Source organism: Fundulus heteroclitus, chromosome 5 (genome assembly GCF_011125445.2).
Source record: "Fundulus heteroclitus isolate FHET01 chromosome 5, MU-UCD_Fhet_4.1, whole genome shotgun sequence".
NCBI classification, from domain to species: domain Eukaryota; kingdom Metazoa; phylum Chordata; class Actinopteri; order Cyprinodontiformes; family Fundulidae; genus Fundulus; species Fundulus heteroclitus.
In genome coordinates, this window is record NC_046365.1 from 21656144 (window position 1) to 21668296 (window position 12153).

Here is a 12153-nt window from a genome sequence, read left to right on the forward strand (position 1 = left end):
TAAAAGTTAAATCTTCGACCCATTTTGTTGGGATGGAGGGAGGGGTTATATTGTTAACACTGCAAAAACTGAACTAAAATAAGTATAACTTTCTTGAAATGAGTGTATTTGTCCAGGTTTGAGCCAGTAAATAAGATGATCTGCCAATGCAATGAGTATTTTGACCCATAAAATAAGATAATTAGATATCCTGCACTTGAAATAAGATGATGGAGCTGAATTGTTCCTATTATAAGTGCAAAAAATCTTGTGCCATTGGCAAATCATCTTATTTACCTGCTCAGTTCAAGGACAAATATTCATTTCAAGAAAATGTTACTTATTTTTAGTTCAGTTTTTGCGTTCCTCCCTAGAAAATCCCTAAGGATTTGGTTTTGGAGGGCAAAAGTGACACCTGTGCCAGTAAGACCGATGGTGGGAGAGGTGAAAAAGAAAGCCCATCCTGAAGAATGAGAGCCTTTTCAAAATCTTGACTGGGGAGAAAAGAACAAAGCGGTTCTCTTGGTTTGAGATCAGATGCCACGAAACTGCCACATTAGGGTTAAAGGTAATCTGGGTGAACTGGTACCACATCCTGGTCCTAAGGAGAGCTTTCTTGGATAACGTGAAACCGCCGGTGCTGTGTGTTTTTGTGTCCACTAGATGGTGGGCGATATCGGGCCAGCAAGCTGATGCGCTCTCGGTTGGGAAGAGAGCCTTGACAGTTCTGTTTCCCCTGAAAAACTGCGAGAAGCCGCAGCAGTAATAATACAGGCTATGCGGGCACGGATGGCTGACCGTGACTTTTTCGGAGCCTCATATAGACCCTGACATGACTCTTTACAGACAAGCCCCAGCTTCTCGGGATACCCTGGCCGCCAAAAGGAACTCGACGCCGATTTCTTTTCACAGAATGAATTGAGACGACTTTATAAGGACGAAGATGTTCCCGACTCTCCTAACGCGCCTCTTCTCAGTCGGAGCCCTCTTTCTCTTCGTTACGCACGGCCTCTCCGAAGCCGCGCGCTCGGACAAATGCGCCTCGCGCTGCGACGTCAGCTCCTGCCCGAGTCCCAGCTGTCCCGGCGGCTACGTCCCGGACAGGTGCGGCTGCTGCCTGGTGTGCTCGCCGCGGGAGGGGGACCCGTGCGGCCGCAGGAACGACCTGCCGTGCGGGGACGGCCTGGAGTGCAAGGCGCACGCCGTTTCTGGCGCTGCTGCTGCTGCCGCGGGAAGGCGGCGAGGCTCCTCCAGGGGGGTCTGCCGGTGCAAGCAGGACCACGAAGTGTGCGGCAGCGACGGGAAGACCTACGCCAGCGTTTGCAAACTGAAGGCGGCCAGTCGGAGAGCCGTGCAGAGAGGGAGAGCCGCGGTGAGCCAAGCGCGCAAAGGGCCGTGTTCGGCTCCGGGCCCAGGTAGGACTCGCTTCGGTTAATCACGGACCAACATGTGACCTTTGACAAAAATTCGAACGTGAACTTTCCAATTCTCAAAAAACAAAAACCCAAACTAACAAAAACTGGTTCAACAGTGTTACCCATGCCTCATGAAAATGCTGAAAAAGTGACAATTTCTCCAATAAAAATCTACTTACAAACTCAATTACTGGACTTCAATTCAATTGAAGTTATTAATATTATTCTCAAAATATGTTTCTAAAGAACCCCAGCAGGTTGCAGCGAGTCATTGGGTTGCAGCATTCACTTCTGGATGAGGCTCTGCTCTGTGTCATAGACTTGGCAGCAATCCCCCTTACTGAGCATGCATGCTGCGACAGTGGAGAGGAAAACTCCCGTTTAACAGGAAGAAACCTCCAGCGGAACCAGGCTTGACGTGAAGGGCCATCTGCTACGACCGACTGGGGCAGTGTGCGAAATACCTGTCAATGTTTGGGGGGGTCCTCATCTCCCGATTGTTGCGCAATACCGATCTAAATTTTCTCAATATGCAGTAGGCCTATAACATTATAATGTCAAAACCAAAGTCAGCTTTAATGTCAATTCTTCACATTCACCAGACATACAAGGATTCGAGTGGATGTTTCTCATTCACTAACAGTGAAACAGATAAAGTGCACAGGCACAACAGATAAGATCAGTCCCTAATACTAAAATTTAAACATTTTTAGTATTAATTGTTGTCAACGTTACGTCTTTCTTCTGTTTTGCGCGCGCACATGGCTAATTTGCATACGCAAACAGGATTGGCTGGGTTCACTTGGCAACATATTTGTGGAAAAAAAAATTTAATTGAATACTGGACATGTTGAGCTTAAAAACATTTTAGTGACCATTAGTGACAAAAAATATAAGATATTAAATTTTTTTGACACAATTTAGGACCCCCTTTAAATTTTGCTTTTGAGGCTTTCAGGGGGTCTCATGGTTTAATCGGGGGGGTCGAGCCCCCCCGGACCCCCCCATATTTCGCACTCTGGACTGGGGGTTACAGAATGCGCAGCACACACAGTAACAGAGCGCAGAAGCACTGACCCAGGTGTACTTTCTATGTGAGAAAACAGTAAAAAGTTAATGCCAGTAGCTCCTTTAGTGGCTACATCGATGAGAAAAAACACAGCTCACATAAACTCTAACGGGCACATCCTTAATCTGATGATGCCAGAAACACTTCCTTGTTTAAGGCTGTGCAGAACATCTTTTTACTGTCCCTGTTTGTTTTGTGCCGCTCAGATGTTAAACAGTGGGGGAGAAGTCTGAACCGCAGGGAGGTCAGTTTTGCACCTGACCCTTTTCACTAAGGAGTCATTCTGTTGAAAAAGGTGCAGAATGTGGTGAAGTCATGTCAGGCTTTTTTAACCCCGGCTCGTGGGTGGCACCACGGATTACTTTGAACGGGGGCTTTGCCGGCTTCCAAACAGTGATGCTATACATTGCATACACTCACAAAACTTCTTCGTTTTTTGGCCTGTACATGACATGTTTTGGGCTCTGCCTGGTGGATGCAGCATTCAAGGTTTCTAGAAGAATTTCACAGCTTGACTCCTTGGACCACAGAAGTAACGTACATCTGGCTGGAAAGCAGATGCATATCTGGATCTTGTTAGATTTATTACCCTATTTTTTTTTTAAATAATATAGTTTTAATGTACACTTGTGAACATTGTAAAATGGTTAACTGGAATAAATTGTTTTCAGAAGTTGTACAAGATTTATGTTAAACCTTGTCTCTAATGAGGTGCAACCCTCCCCACAAGTCGCATCTAGTGTTGGTCACCAGATTAGTTTTTTGTTTGTTTGAGTTGAGAAACTATATACAAAACCACAAAGGCTTCTCATATTCAAATTTTCACATCTTCATAATGTGCCATCATGCCACAGCCACAAATGTCACTGTTATTGCGACTGACCAGAGCAAAACAGTGCCAAAATGTGAAGTAGGAGGAAAATAGTGTATCTTTTTTAATACTTTCTAATAATAAAAATCTGAAATGTGTGGCATGCATTTGTACTGAATCCTCCCCTGTGTCAATGCTTTGTAGAGCTCAACTTCCAGCTGTGAGTCTTTTTGGGTATGTCTCTACCAGCGGTGCACATCTAAGAGATTGAAATTCATGCCACCTAAATTTATGCAGAACAGCTTGAGCTTGGTCCAGTTGGATGATAAGGATCCGTGACCATCAGTTTTCAAGTTGGGCTACAGAGTTCTGTTTGGATTAGAGCAATACTTTGACTGGGACATTTGTAGCACACATTGTAGAGGGTATGCTTTGATCCGCCCCGTTCTGTTGTAGGTCATGCTGTATGTTAAGCTCTGCTGTCCTGCTGGAAGGTGAACCTCCGCCCCAGCTTCACATCTTTTCAAGCCTCTAACTGGTTTTCTTCAAGCACTGCCCTGTGTTTAGCTCCATCCATCTTCCCAAACCTCTGAGGCTTTCAAAGAGCAGCTGTGTTTATACAGAGCTTAGAGTATGTCCAGGTGTACTGACTATATAGGCAGACCACAGTGTTCAGATGCTAACTTGTTTTGAAGTTTGTGGCTGTGACATGGTAGAAATGGGGAAATAGTGGGATTTCTTTTTTTTGCAAGGCAGAGTGTGAATATGGATGATATGTTTTGCATTTGCTGTTCTTTCTCTGTATTAATGCGGCTGGTCTGCTCATGTCGGCGCAGGTCGTTCTCTCGCCCATCCCGGTAGCCCCCGATTCAAGTTCAACTTCATCGCTGACGTCGTGGAGAAAATGGCTCCTGCTGTCGTCCACATCGAGCTGTTCGTGAGGTGCGAAGTGTGTGAAGTGTGTGTGGAGAGACAGATAAATCTGACCTATCCAATCCACTGTTCTCTCCTGCTTTGGTATCATTTCAGCTTCTTCAAATTTAGCCGCTTTTACCGGCTGCAGCAGCGTCCAATCAGAAGATGAATTGAGAAAACCATTTTAATCTTGTTTTTCTATTGCTCTCTCCAGGCATCCTCTGTTTGGTCGCCATGTGCGGCTGTCCAGCGGCTCTGGGTTCATCGTGACTCACTCAGGTGTGATTGTGACCAACGCTCACGTGGTGACCACTGCCGGCACGGTGACCGGGAGGCCGCAGCTGCGCGTCCAGCTCCACGACGGAGACGCGTACGAGGCCGCGGTCAGAGACGTGGACAGGAAGGCGGACATAGCCACCATAAAGATCAACCCACAGGTAACAGGGGCTCTGGATGGTTTCGGCTCTTTTCTTTCCACATCCGTGATTACGAAATGAGCCGACATGAAACATCCTGACGCATCTGCGGGAGAATTTATAGCGTCGCCCCGCCAGACATTCGGAGGACTGGCGGAAATACTGTGATAAACACCGACTCTGTAACTCACGGATGCAACGCCGATGTGTGTATTCTCACACCCGCATCCCAAATACTTGGGCTGTTTTGTTAGAATGAAAGTCTTCCTCTTTCTCTCCTCCTCGCAAACAGGATTCATTCATTTTTTCTTAGCGCCGCGTGTATTTTTTCTGACACGTCCATTTTTCTCTGTTTGCATCTATTTGCGGATGCTGCTACGGGAGCAGAAGAAGCTTCATGTGCTGTCCTTGGGCAGTTCAGCCGATCTGAGGCCAGGGGAGTTTGTCGTCGCCATCGGCAGCCCCTTCGCCCTGCAGAACACCGTGACGACAGGCATCGTCAGCACCGCTCAAAGAGACGGCAAAGAGCTGGGCATCAAGGACTCGGACATGGACTACATCCAGACTGACGCCATTATCAACGTGAGCACACAAACACAGACTTTAAAGAACACATGTGCAAATTATTCTTGCCCCTGGTGGATTTAGAGTAAAGATACATTTCTGTCAGTAAAGAAGCTAGCTATTGATAGGAAATGAGAGAAGCATCTCTCACACAAATGATTTCTTTTATTTACATTTATTAAAAATGTATATCCTGTTTTCAATAATCAAAAATCTTTATGTTGCAGCAATCAAATCCTTCTTATAATTACCGATCAGCGTTTTGCATGTCCCACTGATATTTTGATGATGCAAAGTTTCCGCTGGGTCTTAAAAAGGCTTAAGTTTGTAGATTTTTTATGTTGAAGTCTTAATAGGTCTTACATTTCTTTCACTCATTTGACGCTCTACCTCAAATGCACAGTAAAATGCTCCCGTGACTCTGAATTGTGCTTTTTAAATGTACTCAACTAAAAACACGCAGCCAGCCGATCAACTTTCATGTTATTGGTTAGTCTGTATAACTCTACCTGATGGCCCATGTGCAGAAACAGAAGTAGTGCTGCCATTGTCATGGGGAAATGCTAATTTAGCAACACTTGGCAGCAAAACAACCAGTTAACTGTTTGGTTAAAGTCCACTTCAAATAGCTACTTCGAAGCCTACTGTTGTATATGCAAAAAAATAATAATTAAAAATTAAGAAAACAACCCATTAAAGTGGGAATGTTGGGAGTCCGGGTGGTGGAGTCGCATTTAAACTGCAGGCTCACACTGTTTATGGCGCGGGTTACTGTACTGTTCCCGTGCAGCTACTCTGCAAACCCCCCATTCATAATGCCCCAGGGGAAAAAGCGGCCAGCTATGGCCCTTGCTGCGGAAACGGTGCTCGCGAAAACTGAAGTTCACGTAGTCCTTTCCATTGCTATCCCTCATAAATGATTAAAAACCAGCTCTGGATTTTGTTAACTAGGGCAAAACTTGTTATCAGTGTGCTTAAATATCCTAAATCATCCTCCAATAACCACTCTGTTTCCTCGTGTTTTTGTCGTTTTGTTTACACTAGTCAAGTTAGTGTAAATTGGTGGGTTGATTTTATTCTGAAACTTTCTTCTGTTTAGCTCATGAAATTCAGGAGCTTGACACATGACCGTTGCAGCTTACGTCCAAATTTCCTTCTCGCAGAATTTTCTGCAGCTTCTTAGATAAACCCTATTGTTAGCTTTGACTGTCACTCAATGCATCTTGTATTAAATAATACTTTGTATTTTTCAGTGACGTTATCATAGACGTTGGTTGTTTGTACCTGTGATACATTTTCTGTTTTTCTTTTTTTCTGTTCTATATCTCTTTCTGCAGGTGTAGAAGCAGACTCCGGGGATGTTATCTTGCACTCTCTTTTTCTGCTCTGTTTTTGTCACATTTTCTTCCTTCAAACGTTTTGCCTCACCTTTTTCTCTTCATTCTTTCTCTTTTACCGTTCTATTTCTGTGTCCGTTCAATTTGAAATAATCCTAAAATTATGTCCAATAAAGGTTTTTTTGCATGAGTATGAAGCAGAGCACTGTAGTAAAAGCAGTAATGCTCCTCTTGTGAAAGTAAATCTGTTGCGCTCTCTTTGACACTAAGAAAGCAATTCTGAGTGCTACACTGCCATGCAGGACATGTTAGAAAAAAATAGAAGAAATATATTGGTCAAATTAAAAGTCCACTTTAAACCTAAATCTACCAGGGGTATGACTCATTTTAGGCTTAAGTGTATTATCATTTTTCAAGATAATAGCGATTATGGCCATGTATTTTATTTATGTTGTAATTTGTTTTTTCTATTTTGCATTTGTCATGCCTGCAACAAGTATGGCAACTCTGGAGGACCTCTTGTTAACTTGGTAAGTTAGATCTTTGTGATCTTTATTTTAGGGGGTTTTCAAATTAAAATTATTGACAGTAATAAAAAATTAATAAAAGTGGCAAGTCTTTTCTTGCCTTAACAAAATCAAAAACTAGTGTAAATGCTAAAAGGTGCTTCTTAAGTGTCTGTTAAATACAGCTTGAATGCAGAATAGAATATGTCAAATATAGAATATGTCAAATACTTTTATGCAGATTACATTATAGATTTTAGGTCTTTAATTCTGACGCAAAATAATAACAGTTTTAGAACCCTCAAAGCTTTTTTGTTTTACATATTCATAATATTAAATATAACTGATAAATAGTTTTACTGCTTCTTCTTCTACTACTACTGTTACTATAACTATTATGCCAGTCTATTTGTCATTAACAACTGTTAAAAACGTGAATAATGAAACGAAAATACTGTGAACAAAACAAGTGGAGCTCAGTTATAATCAGTCAACCAGGGCTTGTTCATCCAGCTAATACATATCCATCATCTTTCTGTTAGAATTTTAATTTTAATTAAAAAAATTATTTTACTGTGTTTAGCTCTTAATTTAGATAGCTTTCTCTTATCCCTTTCAGTAACACGCAACACTTCCATAAACTATACTTGGGCAAATAATAGGGAGAGTCATTAAAGTTTCTATTTTGTGTTTTTTTTTAGACATCTTGTAAGTTTACAGCTTTGTGCATTTGAAACACATTTTTGAAACACCCTTACTCTCTTTAAATATTTTTGCTTTCATGGTGTCAGAGTATATTAGCCTTAATAAAGAGCTCTCTGGGGTTTGTGAAGGTCTCTCAAAGGATTTCTGAAGACCTGCTTTGTCCTTATTTGTTCTTCCCAGTTCTTGCATCTGAAAATGACAGTATATTCTGAAGCGTTTGCTTTAAGCAGGAGTTAAGCAGGCAAATGCATGTTAGTACAGTTGTCAGGTGTGCTTAAAGATCCCAATTTTTTATAAAGGTGTGCTTTATGTGTAAACACAAAACTGCATCCTCTCCTGAGTTTAGGAAATCTTCTATGCCTGAGTAATTCATGAGTCATGGTTAGCTGGATTAACAAACTACATTGACTAAAAAGACTTTCACAACACCAGATTTAAATTTTGGTCAGGACCACATTAAAGGACTACAATAAAATGTCAATCTTAAAGAAATGAGGAATGATCCAAGATGCATGCAAAGTACTTTAGATGCATTTTCTTGCAGGACGGTGAGGTCATAGGCATTAATACTCTAAAAGTGACTGCGGGGATCTCCTTCGCCATCCCCTCGGACAGGATCAGCCGCTTCCTCACAGAGTCACAGACCAAATTCAACAAAGGTGAGGGTCTTGGATAGAGCCCGGGTGGCTTTCTTTAGATAATACAAAGTTATTCCTAGTAGGATCCACTACTTGTTGATCAAAGTGTTGATCAAATCACTGGTTCTGACACCGGCTTTTGCTTTTGTGACAGAAAAGAAGCAACTGCAGAGAAGACGCACGGAGGAACCTCAATCTGATGCAGGTGAAAGAAGCTCATGCTGCAGCCCACCTTAAGAAATTATCATGGAGTAAAACTTTAACTAACAAAATACATTTAAACCTTGTCTGTAAGTTTCAGAAGTGAAGAAATACTTTCTAGGCATCAGGATGATGACAATCACCAAAGTGTGAGTTAACAACAAAAACACGCAATAAGTTGGGTAAGAATGGACTTGTGGCTCTAGATAAATGCCAACGTGTCGATTTGTGATGATGTTTTTTTTTTTTCTTCTCAGGTTAATAGCAGAGCTCAAACTTCAGGATCCGGACTTCCCTGAAGTCAGCAGTGGCATTTTAGTGCATCAGGTCGTACCTAACAGCCCAGCAGAGAGGTATGTTCAGACTCACACACCCATGTTTTAAACACTTTACTGAGGACCTTGGCTTGACGTTCCTTGATTTCCATTCATTTTCAACCCTTTCTATGGCCTAACCCTAACCTAAACCTAATTGACACCTTGGTTCTAAACATAGACATTATATATGTAGACACCTCATTACGTGCTGGAGTGCAACCTATGTGGCCACCATATTGGATGGGTCTCTCCTACTCTAGGCTGGCATAGGAGCTGACAGGAGTTGACTGCAACTTGGCCCGCATTTTCTGCAGCTTACAGTTACAATAACTAGCGATAACTAATGAAAGTAGATCATGTGGTGCAGATCACCATCTTGGGCTGAGATTGGCTCTGAAGATGAGTTTTTACTTGGTGAGAACATTGCAGAAACATGACAGATGGACCATAATTTTGTGCTTATCAATCCGTTATTGCTGTATTTCACAAGCTAAGGCTGAATCATGTTGCCAGATTAAGTACCCTGGAGTTACAGAGTAGAAACACATGCAAAAAGCTGTGCAAAACAGTTGTTTTTCAAGGGTTTTAAGTTCTAGCCCTAGTTGCATGCAGGGTAGTGTAAGACACTGGAATGACCAGGAAATTTTAAAGAAGACTTTTCCAGGCCTTTAAAAAAAACCTGTGTATGCATGTGTTCATGCACAGCACGCAAAAATATGAAGAAATTATTGTTGGTGTGGCGAGAAGGCTCAGGCTTGCACACGTGAGAGAGTGAAATAAATTTAAATGAACAATCCAACTTGTTTCTTTATTAAAATATAGCATGTATTTATTTATTCATTCATGTATTTATTTGTATTACCACACGTCTCCTTGTTTACAAGCATAAAACAAAGCATTTCAGCATGAAAGCACATATTTATTTACATATTTAGTAATGTGCCGTACAGCATGTCTGTCTTTGTTAAATAGCATTAAAAAGTATTTCAGTATGAAATCCCGTATTTATACAATAATATGCCATGTATCTGTCTGATAAAGAGCATACATTAAAACATGTTTTTTTTTTTTTTACATTTTGTCACATTATAGCAGAAACCTTGAAGTATTTTATTAGGAACATGACAACATCTAGTGTTGCAAGGAAGATGTTACATTGTTGTTGTTGTTTTTTTTACAAATAAAAATCAGGAAAGCAACAAGTGTATCAGCCCCATTTATTCTAATACTTCTAAATGCCTCTAAAAGTCAGTTAACTGAAACAAGTCCGCCTGTATGTAATTTATTCTCAGCATGAGTCCAGCTGCTCTGTGAGGGACCCAGAGGTTTATTAGAGACCGTTAATGAACAAACAGGCACCATCGTGAAGACAGAGGAACACGGCAGAAAGGTGAGGGAGAAGGTTGAGGAGAGGGTTAAGGCAGAGCATTCCCAGCCCTTTTCATATAATTGTGTAAATGTTCAAGCTATACTACGGAAAATGGAAAAAGTGTAGAAAAGTTACAAATCTACTTGCACATAAGGGACACATCACAGGTGTCTCCAAGTAACCTCTGTCCTGGAACGGCCTAGTCAAAGTCCCGAATCCTGCTGAGCAACTGCACTATTTCTCATGTGCAAAACACAAATAAGTTTGTGGTTGGAATTTGGCAAAATGTCTAAAAGTTTAGGGGTTACTAATACTTTTTGTAAGACGGTGTAAAGGAAAACTATGTTTTGTAGAAAGATTCATGATGAAAGTTTTCTTTTCTTCTTTATCAGTGGAGGTATTCGGGCAGGGGACGTCATAGTGAAGCTGGATGGACGCCCGGTTCACACCGCCGAAGACATCCACGATGCTCTGCAGAGCGAACGGCCTCTCCTACTCGAGATTCGTAGAGGAAATAATGACTTACTGTTTAATGTCCACCCTCAGCTGTTGGTGCACTGAGAAATAGGACGGGCCATTTCATTTCAGCTTGGACAATCTAGTGAAGAGAGAAGATGGACAAGCTTTTAAGATACCAACATGTGTGGAGTATTTGCGAGAAATGCTGCAAGCAAATGACGTTTTCCAGTTTCTATGATGTATATTTTGTTAGATTTCTACTTATAAAATGATTTCTTCATAAACAGTGCAATACAAAAGTATTCATACCCCTTGGACCTTTTCATATTTTGTCATGTTACAGCTACAGATATCAATTCATTGTTTTCCAGCCTCACATCTTTTGCAAACCTTTACCAGATCTTCTTTCAGGACTGGCCTTTGTTTAACACAAATCCTGACCAGGTTCCCTGTCCCTGCTGAAGAAAAGTCTTTTCACAGCATAATTCTGCCACCACCACGCTTCATGCCCGGTGGGGTGATCCATGTTAATTTTCTGCTGCACACTCATTTTTATTTCTTAACCGAAAAGTTCAGTTTTATTCTCATCAGAACAGACCTGGACCAAACTGCAAACAAGGTTTCAAAGAAACATGGCTTTCTTTTAACAATTGCTTCTTTTTTCACAATAAAGGTCAGATTTATGGTATGCACAACCAACAGTTCTCCTGTAAACTGATGGTTCTGCCTCCAGAGCCTCATGACTCATGGTCACAACTGACTCCTGGCTGCACACCCCTGGAGTTTACTAACTAGGTGACCTCTGAAGGCAACTACTTGCACAGGACTTTATTTGGGGGTATCAGCATCTGTAAAAATTTATTTTATTTCCACTTCACAACTAACAGAATAACATTGTTGTTCTGTCAGAGCAAAAGCTAAATAAAAAATACATTGAAGTTTTTGGTTGTAATGTGAGAAAATGCAAATTGCATGTATACTTTCAGTAGGTAGTTTTCATTTTGACAAATACGGTACAGTTCCTCGGGGTGCTGCTGAGTAGAATGTGCTGCGCTGTTCACTGAAGATGCTTTAGATTGAAAGCTTGATAATAGATGTCTGGCCATTGGAGTATATTTATCTGTCTGGTCCGCCGGACACAAGCTGCAAACCCATTTCCACTGTTTATGTCTTCTCAGCCCTTCTCCTTCCTCTCTGGCCTGGACACATACTCTGTTAATTTAAACAACTCTCAGCCAACATATTATAAAAAGAGTACTCGTACACATAAAAGGAAAAGTCCTGATGGGGTCATTTTTATTCTCGGAAATGGTCTGGTGTAAGGCAAGGCGGGTTTATTTGCATTTCAGTAACAAGACAATTCAATGTGGTTTACATATCACAGAGGAAAGTACATTGCTGTGGAATAGTGGCAGCAGGTCAAGATATACGACAATTCGGACTACAAACTTC

The 12153-nt window shown here is 41.5% G+C and overlaps 1 protein-coding gene across 3 annotated transcripts; it reads left to right on the top strand.

Moving 5' to 3' along the window:
* The first annotated feature begins 654 nt into the window (after positions 1–654).
* On the top strand, positions 655–11639 carry htra3a (HtrA serine peptidase 3a). Of its 3 annotated transcripts, none has more exons than XM_012870114.3 (10): positions 656–1394; positions 4111–4216; positions 4404–4626; positions 4993–5187; positions 7004–7036; positions 8262–8376; positions 8510–8560; positions 8657–8705; positions 8814–8909; positions 10635–11639. In XM_012870114.3, exons 1-10 carry the CDS (start codon positions 923–925, stop codon positions 10801–10803), a joined length of 1509 nt encoding a protein of 502 aa, XP_012725568.2. In that variant the 5' UTR covers positions 656–922; the 3' UTR covers positions 10804–11639. The 3 variants fall into 3 exon arrangements, with proteins under 3 accessions (XP_035993078.1, XP_012725568.2, XP_021175982.2); XM_021320307.2 differs by having other exon boundaries at positions 657–1394; positions 8651–8705; XM_036137185.1 differs by lacking the exon at positions 10635–11639 and having other exon boundaries at positions 655–1394; positions 8651–8738; positions 8814–8902.
* The last annotated feature ends 514 nt before the right edge of the window (positions 11640–12153 follow it).

Excerpts from the sequence above, each read along its gene's own strand:
- htra3a (XM_021320307.2), top strand. The coding sequence starts at position 923 with ATGTTCCCGACTCTCCTAACGCGCCTCTTCTCAGTCGGAGCCCTCTTT. Across the intron at positions 8,561-8,650 it reads GGAACCTCAATCTGATGCAG|TTTCAGAAGTGAAGAAATAC; the intron begins GTGAAAGAAGCT and ends CTTGTCTGTAAG. Across the intron at positions 8,910-10,634 it reads CCTAACAGCCCAGCAGAGAG|TGGAGGTATTCGGGCAGGGG; the intron begins GTATGTTCAGAC and ends CTTCTTTATCAG.